Source organism: Hakea prostrata, chromosome 6 (genome assembly GCF_041222555.1).
Source record: "Hakea prostrata isolate BN-2017 chromosome 6, UWA_Hpros_2, whole genome shotgun sequence".
In the NCBI taxonomy this organism is placed as follows: Eukaryota; Viridiplantae; Streptophyta; class Magnoliopsida; order Proteales; family Proteaceae; genus Hakea; species Hakea prostrata.
In genome coordinates, this window is record NC_142605.1 from 31,125,746 (window position 1) to 31,144,253 (window position 18,508).

Genomic DNA, 18,508 nt, shown 5'->3' on the forward strand with positions numbered 1-18,508 from the left:
GATTTAAAATTTAGGTTTACAACCGGTTCCCAAAATGACAAGGGAACAAACTAAACTACGGTCTCGACGAATCAAATAAAATGTTAAAAGAAAATGGGACGATATCCCAATACTAGCACACAAGTGCAAGGGCCGAACTGCTCCAGATAAGTCCCAATCTCGGACTGCTAGTCTTCACCAACTTGTACACCATGACCGTAGGGTACATGTCATCAACTTGGTCTTCGAGTGTTGACCATCATAGTCCAACGTAGTACTGCAGTAGAGTCTAACAAAAATGTTGCAAAAGGAGTGAGTTCAAAAGAACTCAGCAAGGCAGGTTATTCCACAATAACATAGATACATGATACAAAACATAGCATGATGCAATATGATATGAAACACATGATGTAATTATGATTCTAACTCTATGTATGCTAGTCTCTAGGGTAGACATGCTTTAAGTCATAGCACCATACTTCTTTGGGTTGTCAGTCACTCCCCCTCAATCATACAAGATATCTTGGAGTGCTTGGGAAGTTCGGAAAGTCATAAAAAAAACCAGGTAGGGGAACGGCACGCCTCCACACACCATTTGGAAAACGCGCATGTCACGAAAAGCCAGCCCAATGCAAGCATCTACTCGCGATCAACCGCCAGAACGCCCACCCCCCCCGACCTCCGACCTCACACAGAGTCCAAACCCGGATTACGGACCATCAACCCATGGTCATCCACAAATAGTAAACGGAAGCTCACGCCTCTCACGGGTTGGTTACCGGCCTGAGCGCCCGTGAGCCCAAGTCCAGCCAGCAACCCTACCAATAAATGGCCCCCGTATCCGAGCATGGTATGTCCCCACCGGATGGTTACCGGCCAAAGGCGCCCACAAACCACACACCACGGGCGCGGCCAATGCCCTCGACGGGTTTGATACGACAGGGATATCCTAGCCATACATCTAGACAAGTCCATGATGTCATCCAATGATCCAAGAGAGCGCGATGGGCACGAGAACATCCCATACTATTCCCTCCGATGTCCAAGGACAGAAGTACCAGAGGGCACCCCCAATCCCAAATCATACCTAAGCAATCACATGCATTTCCATCCATTACATATCAACAATACATTATCATATTGAAAACATGTCATAACATCTCATAATACAATGTATAAATAAATGACAAGAATAAGTAAACATGATAAACCAAGTAATTAAGCATGGTGCTACGTCATAAGATAACTATAGTAGTCATATGATGTCCGAAATCAACTAATAAGTATGTCTACTAAGTACCAACAACAGTGTAAAAGTCATACAGCTATGTTATATGACAATAACCGCCACCTAAGTCACGATGATGATAATCCAACAATCTCAAAAGAATGATCCAAAGATGGTAATAAGACCCTAGACAAACATAAATGAAAGGTTAGAAAAGAAATCGGAAAATCGGAGGTCGAACGGGTCAAAACGGAGCAAGGTGCCGACAGCAACAAGTTTGGTCGATGGTGGTGATGGCATCGACCAAAAGGATCACCAAAATTGCTGGGACAGAGTAGTTGATTTTGGGGATTTTGGTCCGAAATGGGCCCGGGGGATCGATCCAAACTTGAGGGATGATTAATAACAATGTAAGAACACTACCTAGAAAGTATTATCACAATCCAATGGTCCAAATGAAAACCCCAAATGAGGTCCTATGTTCTAAAGACAAGAATCCTAGCATCATGAGAAATTGATGAAATTGAAAGGGAAGCTAGAGAATTAGTTGGGGAATAGGTTAGGAACAGAGCAGGAGACTATGTAGCAAGAATCAACATGATCCAATGGTCAAATTGAAAACCCCCAATTGAAGCCTTAGGTTCAAACTTGCAAGAATCATGTTCATCAATGAAATCGATCAAGCAAAAGAACTAGAATCAATAAGGGAATGATGGGCAGAGATTAGAGATACATACTAACATATAATCAGACCTAATTGAAAGAGAAAATTAGATTAAGAGATGAATTCATGTTGTAAAGAAGAGAAAAATCAAAATAAGAAAGCAAGAACATCATGTATGAGAATCATAGCATGGAAAGGGTGAAGAGAGGTTTAATCAAAGCAAAAGAGCTGAGAAGAGGTGGTGCAAGGGCAGCACCTTCTTCACGAACCAGAGCAAGAAAAAGATGAGGTAGAAGTAGATTAGAGAGAGAGTGAGAGATTACGACCTTGGAGAAGAAATTAGAGAAGAGAGACAATGATTTGTAGAAGATCACACCCAAGCAAGGAGGAGCCAAGAGGAGCCTCCCACGCTCAGGTGTTGAAATGAGTAAAAATCGCTAGGTTCGAGGTTCACTTAAATAGATGAAGGAATACCAAAAACACCCGACGGGCAACGTCGATGGCACACCAAAAGGATCGACCAAAACAGAACGGTCAGCAGAAAATCCAGAAATAGTAGCAACCGAACAGGGACGGAGGGCAAAAAGGTCAAATTGAGTGAGGTTTCTCCACAAGTCAATCAAGAAGTCTAGTTCCAGAAATACCGGATCAAGCATGTGAGGTCAAGGTCTACCAAAAAGCCACCCCGACCAAGCAGGAGCCAGACAAGTCAGCAACCGGACAGGGATTTGGGGGCAATGGGGCAAATTGAGGGGGTCCCTACAAGTCCATCAAGAAGTCTAGTTTCGGGAAATATATCAGATTGAGCACAGGAGTTCATTGGTATTAACTAATCACCCCCTTCGGTGCACAGATTCAAAACAACACCGACAAGCTCTCAAGGAGGGGCACACGTCAAGTCCAAGGGCTGGGCCCAACACCAAATCATCAACCAAAAGGGCACAAGCTCATTCCCCCACTTTGGGTTTCGGACTACAAACATAATAGGTCCCGGGCCGGGCCAAGGTAGGATAAGGCCAAACATTACAGATCTACCCTAAGGGAAAGGTCTGACATGGCTTCCTAAAGTTTTCAAAGATAATAATATTGAAATTAAAGTCCAACTTTTAAGGTCTAACATTGAACCAGTCTTTCTTTATCCCAAAATAAAAAGGGTGTCCGGGCTAGGTTTGGGCTGGATGTTACATATGCACTCTCCAGGCATTCCTCATTGGGAGACTATTAAAAGGATATTGTGATATCTTAGAAGGGACTATAAATCAGTGACTCCTAATTAGCAATGGCTTGTCATTCCCCATTATTGCTTATTTAGATGCTGATTGGGCGGGGGATGTTGACAATAGACGATCTATCACTGGCTATCGTATTTATCTAGGGCCAAACCTAATAACTTAGGCATCAAAGAAACAACCCATTGTTTTGCGCTCAAGTATAGAGTCTGAGTATCGTGCCATTGCTGTCATTGCTGCAAGATTCTCATGGATTCTCCAACTTCTTAAGGACTTATGCATCTTCTTCATATGCGATGTACCCCTCATTTGACGTGATAATATGGGTGCTATATAGTCTTGCGACCAATCCCCTTTTCACGCATAGACAAAGCACATTAAAGTGGATTATCATTTTATTCAGGAACGTGTCATTTGCAAGGATTTGCAAATGCAATACATCTCCACTCATGATCAAATTGTAGTTTTATTTACAAAAGACTTAGCTACACCTCGGTTCAAGACGTTATGAGCCAAACTCAATGTGACTAGTAGTCCCATCAGTTTGAGAGAGGGTATTAACCAATTCAATGAAACGTGAAGGATTGGGCCTCAAGTCCTACCTTACCCAAAATTCTTGAGTTTCATCCTATCCAAACCCTCCTGAGTTCCACTTTAGCTACACTACCTTGTAACTATCAAACCCAATCAAATGAAACCAGCAAACCCAATCTCCATGTAAAATCCCGTGGAATGTAAAAGTCTCCACTAGTGTACAAATATGCAACATTTACACGTGAATGAATTAATATTGCAATTACTTCAACCAAGAATAAGTTTAGTAGGAGATATTTTGAAGTGTTGTTCTTTCTTTCCTAGGGTTTCTTTTAGTTACATTCCTAGAATTAGCAATGGCTTTGCTGATTTCCTTGCTAAGGGTGCTTGCAGGTTACCTAGATAGACTTTGGAGGATACCACCTGTATGTGGATCCCTCGTGTATAGGTCTTTTGATCTAAACTCTTTCATTTAATATAATTGCTGCTTTTTTGTTTTGGCAAAAAAAAAAAAAAAAAAACTGTTGGCACTATATATAAGACTGATTTTTTGTTGTTGTTGGGTAGAGAACATTATAAGGCTGATAGTTAACTCGTGGGTTTTTGACAAGTGCATCGCATCTCACAGCAATAGATCAGGATCCATAATAGTTTGAATAGCACGATGATGCGTAGTTAGTTATCTTGCTTCTTGGTCTTCACTGTTTACGACTTGTCCACCACTCACCAGACCTATCTGTTTTTGGGTGAAGGATATTATATTGAAGGAAGATGCGCAAAGCTCAAGGTGCAGGGAGGAGAGCCTACAACCAAGGAGGGACAAAGTTACGCTTATGCAGGAAAAATGAGTACCTTTGTGGTTGGTAGTCCAATAATAGAAAGGGTCCATGCCAGAAAACATGCGAAGTTACCATCAAGGTATCCTCGCCTCTCTCTCTGTCTCTCTCTCTTTCTTACTTGGTATCTGTATCCGTTTCAATATCTTAAATACTCAATTGAGTGTTATATAAAAGAAAAATCCAGAAAAACAAATGCATGCTGTTATCATCTCAAGGTATGCCTTGTTGTAAATACCAAACACACAAAACTAATCCCTTGAATCTATGGTTCGATATATATAGACAGACAGAACCAAGACATGTGAGAGACCGGCCTTTGTACACATAAAGAGCCATATATATATAATTAATCGAGGGTGTTCGCTCATTATAGACTTCTGTTAGATTTGTAAAGTTTTGGTGCATAAATATTCACATATTATATAAAGAAACCACTTTGGGTTGTCTATTATGATAATAGGGATTCAATGAGTGCTGAATCATGATAATTTACTATCAGCTTCCTAGTTAGATACAATTTGAGGTGACATAACACGTACTTATAAGCAACTTACTATATCCAGTTTAATTAACATGAGCAAAAGTAAAAATCACTGCCTTGAGGATTTATAACTATACTTTTTTTCTTCCTCTGTTCATTTAATTCATTCCAGTGATGAAAGCATCCAAGGTGGGATACCATTGTTGTTCCGGGGATGAATTCGACCTCCTTCCTCCCCCGTGCTTCTCTCCTGGTAATTCCCACTGTATCACATACTATGTTTAGTAACCTGCACTTATGAGAGAGAGTGTGTGTGCGTGTGTGAGAGAGAGAGAGAGAGAGAGGTACCCGATATTCAGGGAAGAAAGTGGTTGTGACAGCAGGAAGGTAGGTGAGTTCTGGTCCTCACTCTGAAGCCCCAAGTGCCCATGTTGGCCAAGTTCTTTCTCCTTCTCCTTGAGCTGTTTCAAACCAAGAAAATTATACATGCAGTACTTCGCTATATATTTCAGCATTAACTTAAATTTCTATATGCTTATGGAATATTTCTATGAAGACAAGTTTGAAGCTCACCTTCTTCATGAGCTGATTATTTTGCTCCTGCAACGCTTTCTCCTGTAATAGAAGCAAGTGAGATTGGTGCTGGAAAAACACGTTTTAGTAGCGATTTCAGATCCAACCTCACCCCTTGAATGGGATGGAACACAACGCCATTGAGGCTAAGTTGGGTCTCTACTAGGATAGGAGACCAAGCCAATGAAAAAAAAGGGTAAAAACACTACCTTCTAAAGAATATAAAGTTTCACTATTTTGCGGCATGGCATTAACTATTAGTACATAGGTTGGTTAATGTCGCAGAGAACTAAACAAACATTGCAAAAGACATGCCAACTTACAATGAGTATAAGAAATAGTTAAATTACAAAAGATTTTCTTTTATATTTTGTATTAGTAATTATATTTTTATATTTAGTACCTCGCCTTATTCCAATCTTGTCCCCTCGGATCCTGTGATAGCACGACTGTTGTGCATTGGACACTTTTCCATTCATCCTCATTTGACATATTTTGATAATTTTGCTAATAAGTCTATATCTAGAGGTAAATAGTAAGATATTTTAGTTCACAAATATAGTGATATTTTATGTGATAAATCCTAGGAGGTTATAAGTTCGAAATTCTCATACCACCTTCCCCCTCCCCTGGCCCCCAGCCACCATGATTGGTTTGACAATAACCAGAAGAAGTAAAAAAGACATAATAATATCCTAATTATTTACATATATTATGGAAGTCATGAACCTATTCATGGTTTTGCATGTACTTTGGGTCGTCGTGATTTCCGTTTAACTCCAACACAGAGTTCTCTATATTTCCCCCCATCTTGTACCATCTTTCTATTTCCTCTCTTAACCTCTTTCTGACGTGATTTGGGGTTGTGATATTCATATATGAATCATCATCTGCTACTGAAAGTTCTGTGCATCGAAGTCTTACCTTTTTCTGGAGGTCCGAAATGGAATCATGCATAAGCTGATTCTGCAGGAAAAAGGAATCCTCAGAAGCCAGTTCAAAAAATGGAAGTTTCTACTCTTATCAATTCATAAAATGTTAATAACTTAGATTGTTACACCATAGTTGGAATCAATTCCAACTATTCTGTCATTCCCATGTCTTATGAAGGCTAATCCACTTCACCTGATTTAACATAAAACTAAACCAAACACTTTTTTTTTTTCTTTTTCTTATGGAGCCTGTAAAATGGTCAAACTGAAATTGACAAAGTGCATTTACCTTTCTTGTCCGTATATGCTTAAGAGCAGTATCAAGCTGTTGCTCTATATTTTGGAGTTCTTTAATACTCAAGGGCTCGAGATCTTGACCCATGAAGTGCCTGCAAACGTAAAATTATAATCATTTTGGAATCATCTCTATGCATTTGCTAGTGTACTTGCTGACATGCTATTGGATTGGTACCTTTGGCTTTTCTGTAGACTCTCAATCTTAGCCTTTAGTTTTGTGTATTCCAAAGACAAGTTTCCCTACGGAATATTCAGCAAAGAGTAAGATAACATCTCAGTATACAATCAGATCTTAACAACACAGTTACGACAGGAAGTAAGGCACTCATGAAATGTCCACTTCATTGAAGTTTTAGCAGAACAAGATTCCGCTTCATAACCGATTGGGATGCTTTGGTTATGAAGTCCAGATTTTGACGTAAATCTTTTTTCCCTGAAATTTTGTGCTCAGATTTGGGGACTATGTGATCTAATTAGCCATGAAACCTGTTGAACAACCTGTTTTAGGTAATTATAAACGTCACAAGAACCCTTAGATATCTAAAAAAAGTACACTAGAATAATAGTTTGAAATCAGACTTTCGGTCCAATACCCGAAATGAAGAAAAAGGGAATCGCACCTTTGGTTGGTAGACTACACTGTATATATACATTCATATGACCTGTTCCAAACCATCTTGAGTATTGGAAACACAAAATTCAAGCAAATCAACTCAAATAATTAACCGTTTTTAGACTTTTGTATTATGTAAAATACAACAAAAATCAGCTTTCCAGTAAGTCTAACATTGCTTAAGTCTGATGTATATTAATATAATTATGTTGGTCAAATCCTATTTGATGTGGATGAATGCTATTAATTTGTTGATTTTGTAGTTTATAAATATTGTACCATAATTAAATTATGAGATTTTTAGATTTGTTGAAAAAGCTAAAGTCTTGGGAAAGAAAAAAAAAGGTGGAAGAAGATCATAAAATGTGAGAGGAGATTCTAGAGATATAGCTGTTTAAGTATATTCTCGTGGGCAGCTAAACCTATTCAGTCTTCTTCTTTTTTCACCGAATTCATACATGGAGTATTTGCTTGTTTAAGAATAATATCTTAAGAAAATGATATGATTCTATTTTCTAGAGTATGATATATTGATTTCTAGGTGGCTAAATGCTGAAATTTTGACAGAATTCTGGTAAACCGCAAGTAGCCATTTTCTCTGGTGGCTTGAAAAACTGGTACAAATACTTCCTGAACCTCAAACCATGTAATAGTATACGCATCTGAAAGGGGACAGATTTAATCCGTACCTGTGATTCAGGATCAGATATCACAAGCTGTCGCTCAGCATAAGAATATTGCTCGTATCTTTCAAGGATGCTATCCATACTGCAGTCACAAGATGAAACCTTAGAATCTAGCAATGAATTCACTAAGAAAAAAAACCTTTATGATTCACTAAAGGATTAGATGGTAAAAGTAAATAATATTAACGTATATAAGGGTTTATTATTCACTTCACATTCCAAAAATGCAATGGATTTTATGTCCATGGGGAAGGATTTTATGTCCATGGGGAAGAAATCCTAGTGATTTGACATATTTTCTTTACCTAACCAGGTGGATCCTGGAAAGCTTTATTGAACAAGGAAATAAAAGGAACGACATATAAATGTATTCTCTTTGTGAGCAAATTTGCTGCTGATAATTCTGTATTTTTTGATTTTCATGCAAATTGTTTTCATATAAAGGATCAATTCTTAGGCTGCCTCCTACTAACAAGACCTCTTGAGCATGGTTGTCAAGGTAACAAGGCGAGGCAATGTGATTGAGGGCAATGAAAACCAAGGGGACACAAAGCAAGGCGACAAGGCAATACCAAGTTGCCTTGACCCAAAAATGGGCCTGACGCCTAGGACACCTAGGAGGACGGTTTGACAACCATGCTCTTGAACATGGTGTATATTGGTTCCCTCTGTAATCTTCTTCCAATAATGTGGTGGCTTTCTCTATTGTGTGAGCTACGCCAAAATTGTATCACTCTAGACTTGGACATGTTGATTTTTCGGGTGTGAGTTGACTCATTTCTCAATTTCATCTCCCTTCTTCTAATAGTAGATCTTCTACAATGTGTACACTTTGCCAACTCACAAACTACCCTTTTAGCGGTTAGTCTTATACTACAGTTCCTTTATAAATTGTTTACTCAGACTTTTGGGGTCCTAGTCATGTTGTTTCCAATGAAGGACATTGGTATCATGTTTCATTTGTGGATGATTACTCTAGATTTACATGGTTACACACTGTTGCTGCTAAGTCTGACAACACTCTCAGATTTTCAAATTTCTAAAGTACTAGTTGAAAATCAGTTTTCTATATCTTTTAAGTATTTTCATTTAGACTAGGGAGGAGAATTTATAGGTCTCAAATTTTCAAATAGCTTAGCCATTAGACCTTCTGGTTCACATCCAATTGAACCTGGGCTTTCCAATTTTAACCCTACAACTAGTAACCAGGTTGTTCAAAGTCATCCAATGATAACACATTCTGAAGATGGCACTCAGGTGCCACATGTTCCTTGTAGTTTTTAGGCCACTAAGCATCCTCTTCTTTTTTCTCTTCTTTGCCATGTGCCCCAAGTGATTTTGAGCCTACATGTTGCAGTCAAGCATGAAGCATCTAAATAGCATGTTTTGCACAAAGCCAATGATGAATTTAATGCTTTAATAGCAAACCATACTTGGACCTTGATTCCATCCCTACCTACAGGTCATGTCATTGGTGCAAATGGGTCTTTCATATTAAACTCTGATGATGATATTTTTCAAAAAATTAAAATATGATAGATGAAGTTTCTACCCGTAAAAATAAAATATGATAGATGATGAAATGGAGAGGAGAAACCTAGCATACTGATTACTGTAAAATGAGATAGGATGTATGGTATAGAATGTTGGACTATCAAGAAGTGGTACATAAAAAAATTAGGTATGATAGAGATATGAAAGTCGAGATGGTTCCGTCATAAGACTACGAAAAAGAAAGTAATGAATGACCATGTTAAAGCTTTGTTAGGAGTAGCTTTAACACATGAGAAGCTACTTTCCTTCCTTAAAGCACACAACTGCAAATAAGTCAGAATAATTTGAGAACTTCTCATGACTAAGAATGTATCACAGTTTTGTGGAACCTCTTTTTTTTTTTTTGGATGAATAAATACTATATTATCCAAAAGAAAAGGAAACAAAAGAAGAGAGGGGTGGGATGTAAGGGGATTACATCAACTCGAGGTGATGAAGGACACATCTAATCCCTATGTAACAACAATATGTCTATTCCTTGGGGAATCTACAAGAAGCTTATGTGACAAAAATTTCAGAACAAACAGCTTTACACATGGCTTTCCAAATTTGGTATGGGGATTTGGATTTGGAAGTTCATTTGCAAAGTTTCATTTTGTGCCAAATGTGAGAGATGCAGGAGCCAAAAACTAGTTTGCCAATTGTGTTGGCTATCGAAGAACCTTTGAATGAAGACATGACCAAATGAGCCTAGATGTCTAACGGCAGAGGACTTTTGCATCGGTGCCAAATAGCAGCCAAGGCAAGGCGCCAAATATGCTTAGAAAAGGGGCAAGCGAAGAAAAGGTGGGGGAGGGTTTCAATTGAGGAAGGGTGAATGCACTACAAGGAGACAGTGATATGATGGTGGAGGAGAAAGGATTGCTAGGAAGGCATTTGGAAAAGACTCTTTAGATGTGAATGCTTTGCCTAGGAATATGGCCAAGAACCAAGCTAGGTTGGCCCAGGGGATAAGATTAGAAGGGGGGAAGGAGGGGGGGGGGGGCAATGTGGTTCCAAGGAAAGGCTGTAGAGAAGAACCCATTGTTAGAGGGAAGCCATATGACTTATCCTCTACTAGGGCTGAAGAGGGAAGGGGAGGGAGCTTAGACCAAATCTGCTCAAGGGCCAAGATAGAAGTGGAAGGCAAAGTCCAGGAGCTTGGGGATATGGAGAGCAAGAGAGGGGCATCTTTGGTGATGCTAGAGAAGTAGATGGCTTGAGCCCCAACCACTTGGGAGAGGACTCTAGTAGAATGCCAAAGGTTAGTTAAAAGGAGAAGGAAGAGCCATCAGCAATATGAAGAGAAATGGTGGAGCAGGCAAGGGGCCTTAGGTTAAGAAGATTCCTCTAGATCTAGGAGGGATTAGGAGGGACTGAAGTGGACCAAAAGGAATCATGCCTGAGGAGGTAAGGGTAGTCCCAATTCACCCAAATGGAATTTTCCTTGGAAGCTATCAATATCAAAACAATAATTTCATAACAAATACTTGTTTGAGTCATATACTTGTGCAAGAACATCCTAGACACTACAAGAATTAATCCCATGAAATTCATTAGACCCATAACATAGTAGATTCCACTTATAATTCAACAATGGTTTATGTATGATTCTTGAAATGTCTTGAACGTATTTTTAACATGTACATGATCCAAACTGAATGTTTTATATAGAAGGTAAAACAATCCGTCTTACTTAAGTCCCTGACCAATTATTGGTCTACCTAACTATTATGTTTTACACATCCACCAATTATTCTTGCCTATGTGTGGATGCAAATCATAAATAGGAAGGAAGATAGTAAGGAAACATGAAATTACAAAAAGCTTTACAAAATTAGCCCAAATCCATAACAAAATCATAGTGGGAAAAGAGCAACCATACCATCAACTTTCAAGACCATTTGAATAAACTATCCAGTCCATTACATGGGCTTAAAACTCTTGCAAGACCGTGCTACGTTTCAACCAGTTTCAAAAATCTTCATAGAAAGAGTGACTACGGTGATGGGAATGGGTCCCCAATCTCTTTCTCGCTTTGATCCATGGCTTACTCAGACCCTTTCTTTGTCTACCAGACTCATTAATTTCCTCCTTTCAAACATCTTTGGTTTCTCGCCTTTATTATAATTCTTTCTCATCACCACTGCTCCCCCATGCTTGACCTCATCTGTAAGAATCTTCAACTTTGGAAAGGCAAGCTACTCTCTTTCGTTAGTAGAGTGGTGCTCATTTGCTATGTTCTCTAATTATCCTACCTCTATTGGTGTGGAATCTTCTCCATACCCAAATCTATCATCCATGCCATGGAATCCCTCTTTGCCACTTCCTTTAGAAAGGGTTAGGAAGCCTTGCACTTTATCCACCCCGTTAGTTGGTCGGCCATCTGCCGTCAAATCTCCGAAGGTGGCTTAGGTATCCATTGGATTCATGATGTCAATTTAGCATGTCTCCTTAAACTTATCTAGAAAATTGCTTCCAAGCAAGATTCCAAATGGGTTAATTGGGTCTACTCTTATCTCCTCCACTTTGATTCCTTTTGGATCGTCCCTATACCCTCAAATCCTGCCTTCATCATTGATGGCTCTTGAGGCCCTCCTCCCCACCCCAAGCTCACACAGGTTTGGGATTCCCTCCCCCCTCTCGAACTCCCCTCTCGATCTCACTATTTGGCTCATGTTCCCTTCTAAAACCTTTTTCCACATCCTCAGCTTGGAACCTCCTTTGTACCCCCTCCCCCAAGCCCCCTTGCCCCATGGTTTGGTTCAAAGGTCACATTCCCCATCATTCTCTCACCCTCTCAAGGGCCGCAAGGGCCCTCAACCTTGTCTCCCCACCCAATCCTTCCTCATTGGCCACCACATCCCAGCTAGCCCCACTTGCATCCTATGTTGGAATGGCTCAGAGGACCTAGAGCACCTTATTTTGTTTCTTGTCCTTTCTCTGGTTCCCTTTGGGGAAAAGTCATTGCTTCCATTTGGCGCGGTGGAGGCACTCATTTGGCTCTGCTCGTGATTGATCTTGGATTTTGAGAAACTTTCCTAGCTCTTCCATTTGTGACCGAATTGATAAGCTAGTCTTCTGTGCCACTATCCACCATCTGTGGTGGGAAATCCCGCTCTTTAGGCACAATTTGGAATGACATATGTTTTGATGTTTCGACTAGTCTCATTTTCATTACCCACCCTCAGTTGTTGATTCCCCAAGGAACATGCTCATTGTTGTCTCCTGGGATTTCAATTCTTCTTTCCGGTCTTCCTTTTGAAGGCTGATTTTTCTCTTGTTCCTTCCTTTGTTCTAATATATTTATTTCTTCATCCAGGAAAAAAAAAAAATCTTCCTAGGACTCACATAGACTCCTATAGGTTCTGCCAATCCATTTTGTCAAATAATTTTTGATGTTCTAATCTCTACCTCATTGGATCAATGGAGATTGAAACTCACTAGAAATTGGGATTTTTGGACAAAAAATGTGGTTAGGTCTATGTTACCTACTACAAATTGCTTGTCATCTCTCCGCAGGTGGTGGCGGTTCTTCTGGAGGTTGAAGAGTTTCTCCAAGTCTAAACTTTCTTTCAAAGACTTCTGAATAATGGTTTAAATGTGAAATTGGAATGGACTGGATGATCAAAGAATGATGCAGCTTGTTGCTTTTGTCATTTGGAACCAGAATCCATTTATCATCTCTTCTTTCATTGTTTGTGGTCCAAACATAGTTGGCTGAATGGTCCGCTTGCCATGCGTATGGAGTCATTTCATTTTCTTCTCTAGTTGATCTATGTATGTTGTTGGGTGTTTCTTACAATTAGAATGTTGAAACTCTAACTTGGATTTTCAACATTTTGATGGTAATAGGGGTGGAACCAGGATTCAACATTGGGGGGGGGGGGGGGGGGAATGAAAGTCTAGATAATCTTCCCGTTTGGGAAGCACTAATGTTTTTTTGCTACATATATTGTGTGAGTCCTTATAAGACCCACATATATTTTGTGGGGCTAAACATATTTAAAAAAAAGGGTAAATTAGTGATAACGATGTTTTTTTCCTGACAAAATATAGGTAAACTAAAGCATCAATACAAAATAATAATAATAATAATAATAATAATAATAATAATAATAATAATAATAATAATAATAATAATAATAATAATAATAATAATAATAAGTACACATGACTTCAACCCTAAAAAGTTAAATGCAAACCAATGGTAGTTAGTTATCTTGCTAACTACAAACATTTTACTCACAATATAAAATCAAATAACAAAAATTGCAGAAGAAATGAAGAAACAGAAAATATAAAATCAAATAAAAAGAATAACAAAAAAAAAATGAGAAAAAGAAAAACAATAAATAAATTGAGAAAGAGAAAGAGTGCCACCGAAGAATTTTTTCCAAATTTTCTTTAACTACCCTTATAGAAGGGAAGAGAATAAATATGAAGAAAAGAGGAGAGAGAGGAGAGAATAAATAAGGATTGAGGAGTTAGTTTCTAATTAGGAATGACATTTTGAATACTTAATAAGATTTTTTTCAAAAATTTCCTTTAACCACGTTTATAGAAAGAGAAGAGAATAAGTAGGAAGGAAAGAGAAGAGAGGGAAGAATAAATAGGGATTGAGGAGTTAGTTTCCTGGATGGTAACCTGCTATTACAATTGGAAGATGAGAAATCAGGTTCAGTTTGGCCACTCTAGTCCTCAGCCAGTGAGCCTAATTTGCCAGATTATCTTCTGGGTGCGTAAACTCAATGATCTATTGAAAGATAAACAAAGTTTGACTAATGAACACTGTTTATATGTAGACTCTACTCCTTTAACCCCAAACAGGAAGCATTAATTGATACACCTTTTAATCATTGCAAGACTAGCTCCTTCACTCTTGGCTGAAGGGAGTTGGATATTTTGTATGGTACATAAGGGTGAATGTATAGAGCTCTGCGTAAGGGAAGGACATTATTCTCACAAAAGCAGGAAGCTTAATCTTGGCTCTGCTATATGGACTACAAGATGCAGTAGGACTGTAGGAGTGAAGTTGAAAGTTTTGAGTTATATTCTCAGGTTCCTTATTTTGGTATAGACTAAATCCTAAACCTATTGAACCCCTGGCCTTAGTATATGGTGCCCTACCTTTTGGAGATATGTAACTTATTAGACGTTAAAGTATCCTCTTGCAATTCCCATACTCGTGTTAACTATCTAGGAAATATCCTTTCCTTGTCAATCCAATAGGAGTTATCTTCCGGTTATGGAAGGAAATCCAGTCTTCTATCTTTACATGTAACTCTATTACAACTAGGAAGTTACATAGGTTTGGATGCATCATAGGAATCATAGGAGTGCTGAACTAAGTGTTTCTAATTGTTTTATGATTTATACTGATGCCACCTGGGATGCTAAAACTGTTTTAGGGCTTGTTTGGTTACATGAATCTAGAGATTTGAAATCTCTAGATTCATGAATGCGAGATTTATACATGTTTGGTTGTGAAAATCCCTGGATTTATGAAATCTAGAGATTCATCTTTTTACACTAAAAACGTGAATCTGTAGATTTATGGGTATGAGGTGAAATTCAGAGATTTCATCTCTACTGTAAAAATACTAAATATTTTTGTATTCACAAAAATTACAGATAAATCCATAGATTTCATCCACATGTTCTATTAACCAAACAGTTAATTTTGTGAATTATGACTCTATAGATTTGAAATCTTCACGACTCATGTAACCAAACAGGCCCTTAGGTGGCAGGGCTCCTTGGTGTGGGATCCAGCAGGTCAGCAGGTTCTTTTATAGTAGCAAAGACTGGCCAGCAGTGGTAGCTCAGCTACGTCTGTGGAATTGCAAGACATAAGGGATGCTATTCAACTTGTTTCATTACAGATTAGAGTTGCACTCCTATCAATTTCATGGCAGCAGTTCCGGTTCTAAATAGAGAACCATCAGATCCAGATTGGATTAGCATGAGTTTAGGAACTAAAAATTTGAAACTGTCAAATGCTTTTCAGGTTTTAAGGTTTGTTTATGCAAATAGGAAAGACAATCACTCAGCACATTGTCTGGTGCATGGTGCTAAACATTTTTCTATTTCTAGGGTCCGGTGGGGGCACCCCTCCCTCTTCTATTGTGAATCAAACTCTTCTAACCTCTAAAGGAGTTACCTTAGCTTAAAATTTTTTATTTGGCAAAAAAAAAAAAGAAAATCGAGTCCTTTTGTTTTTATTCTGACTAAAAAATAAAAAAAATAAACCCAAAAGGGCGCCAATATAACCAAAATATTGGACCACAGACCTCCGTAATCTAAATGTTGCTCTACCTGCATAAGTTTATTCAACTGATGTTAGTGGCAGAACTTTCCTCCTTACTCAACCAATCCAAAGCTGACCATAATGGGATGGAATGTACTAATGTAGTAAGGTTATTGTATCATGTCGATGTACAAATATCGTACATCATACTGTTCTATAAAGAACAAATTTCAATAATCAATCACAAAGAATCTATGAGATTTATAGTATTAAAAAAACACTTATTAGAGTTTCTTAAATGCCATCTATAATTACTAAAAGGGCATGTTTTGTTACATGAATCCGGAGATTTGAAATCTTTGGATTCACAAATGGAAGATTTAAACCCGGTTGGTTGTGTGAATCTCTGGATTCATGAAATTTAGGGATTCATCTTTTTACACTAAAAACGTAAATATGTAGATTTATGAGTATGGGGTGAAATCCTCACCCTTACTATAAAAGCACTAAACATTTGAACTTTGACTCCATAGATTTTTTGTAGGATAAATCTACAGATTTCATTCCAAAGATTCAGGCTAAACAAACAATTAATTTTATGAACCATGACTCCATAGATTTGAAATCTCTAGATTCATATAACCAAAAAGGGTTGCAATGGTGGGATTACTCTCAACTCTCCCCCACATGTAACAAGAATGAACATACAATGGAAAGATGGTGTAAGGTCTTAAATTCTACCATGTGACATGTTCCATTACCTATAATCCCTATTTGGACTGATGGTAGCGTCTCTCTTCTCTTCTGTTGCATGTGAATCCAATATTTCTTTTTCTAAGCACAAATCAAAGCTAGAGTAACACAGAGAACAAATGACCTTTATGCCAAATTTTGATGACACTCTTCACTATTTGAGAGACACAAAAAGGCCAATTGAAATCCATGAAATTGGCATCAGCTAATTGTTCACAAAAGCAAGGAAACCATAATTCAACAATAACATTAAGTGGTAGATGTACGTCTAGTAGGATGATATTTCCCTCCTATATAGACGGTAAAACCCCCAAAAAAGAAAAATCTCAAATTCAAACGTCTATCCCCGCTCTCTCCACGCCAATGGTAGAAAAGATAACGGGACAACATTAATTTTAGGCGTACCTAAAGTTATGAAAAGTATACGAGAAAAAAAATTCCGAAAAGCAAAACTATGGCAAAATCAAAGGTTCGACCAATGGGTAACAATCACTATTCTGAAAGCGATAAAAAGGTGTCCACTTTGAAAGAGAAAAGACAAAGTAAGACTTCACATGAAATATGGAGGTTTAACGTTGTAACTTGGAAGTTAAGTCGAGATGATACGTAACAAAAGTTAGTTTTGGGTTGCAGTTCTGAGAGAAGTCGGGGGAAGCGCAGAAGTGAAGCGTGAAACTACCTGCACACACACAAGTTAGCTATTATTTACGGGTTCTAGGGTTCCAATTTAGCTATTTCCCCCAAGATTCTCTGGGTTCGTACCTTTTCCCTAGACTGGAAACGATTTACACAAAAAAAATATCAAAAAGCTATTGTTTTCCATCCAAATAACAACCGAATATCTATAATTCGCTTATCTGCATGGATTTTCGAATTAAAGCGACTAATAAAAGGTGCATCAAAGTGTGGAAGAATTGATATTTAACCTCTGAACTCTACTCCCTAGTTTTGATAAATTTGCCAGAAATATGAACTATTTTCTTTAAAAAAATAACAATAATAAAAAAGAAGAACGAAGAGAGAGAGAGAGAGAGAGCAAAATGAAGTTGTAAACGGAGGTGAGAGTGTGGATAGAAACTGAAGCATCGGAGAAGTTTGAGAAAAATTTTAGCACGAAAAATAAATATGAATAAACATTAATTACTTTGAAGAAAATGCAGCGAGCATGTAACCAAATAAGGCACAAAATAATTGCAGATCAAAGTATAGTACGATTTTCAATATATAGAGCCTTGCAGCTAGCTAGAGAGATAGTAAGTAAACAAAAAAACAAAATAAATCAACGAAAGAAGAGGAAAGAAGAGGAAAGAAGAAATCGTACCAGGAACCGGTAGAGTACTCGAAGAGCTTTCCTTTAGCATTGAAGACGATTAAAGCGACCTCAGCATCGCAGAGAACTGAGATCTCATGAGCTTTCTTCAACAATCCTGCTCTCCGTTTTGAAAAGGTCACTTGCCGATTGATCTTGTTATCGATCCGCCTCAGCTGAACCGGACCTCTCCCCATCCTCACTTTATCCCAATCTCTCGCTCACTCGCTTCACTTCACTTCACTTCACTTACTCAGTAGCTCTCTCTCTCTCTCTCTATCTCTTCCGCTCTCATTCGCCGAAAAATCTGCAGTTGCTCTTCACTTCGAACTTCTCTTCTGCGCGAGATTCTGTAGAAAACAAATCAAAGCGGAATGAATTAGAAGAAAAACGAAAAATGTTCTTCCGAAGAAGCTGGAGAAGAAGAAGAAGAAGAAGAACAAAGAAGAACAAAAAAAGAGAGAAAAAAAAAAAAAAGGAAAGGAAAACAGATTTCGGAGGTAGTAGGGTAAGATTACAAAAATAGTAAAGAATTCTGGCTTCCTCGTTGTTTCCGTTTCTTGAAGTATTGGCGAGAGACTTTGATAACCTGAAACCTGGAAACGAAG

General features: G+C 38.2%; 1 protein-coding gene across 1 annotated transcript; it reads right to left on the reverse strand.

The window, feature by feature from the left end:
* Positions 1–4,756: 4,756 nt before the first annotated feature.
* Positions 4,757–18,508, reverse strand: LOC149013342 (agamous-like MADS-box protein AP1). The gene is made up of 9 exons (XM_089158027.1): positions 18,419–18,508; positions 17,913–18,250; positions 8,059–8,137; positions 6,932–6,996; positions 6,749–6,848; positions 6,452–6,493; positions 5,528–5,569; positions 5,303–5,415; positions 4,757–5,217 (listed from the first exon to the last, which is right to left on the reverse strand). The coding sequence occupies exons 2-9, from the start codon at positions 18,095–18,097 to the stop codon at positions 5,118–5,120; spliced, it is 726 nt and encodes a 241-aa protein (XP_089014153.1). The 5' UTR covers positions 18,098–18,250; positions 18,419–18,508; the 3' UTR covers positions 4,757–5,117.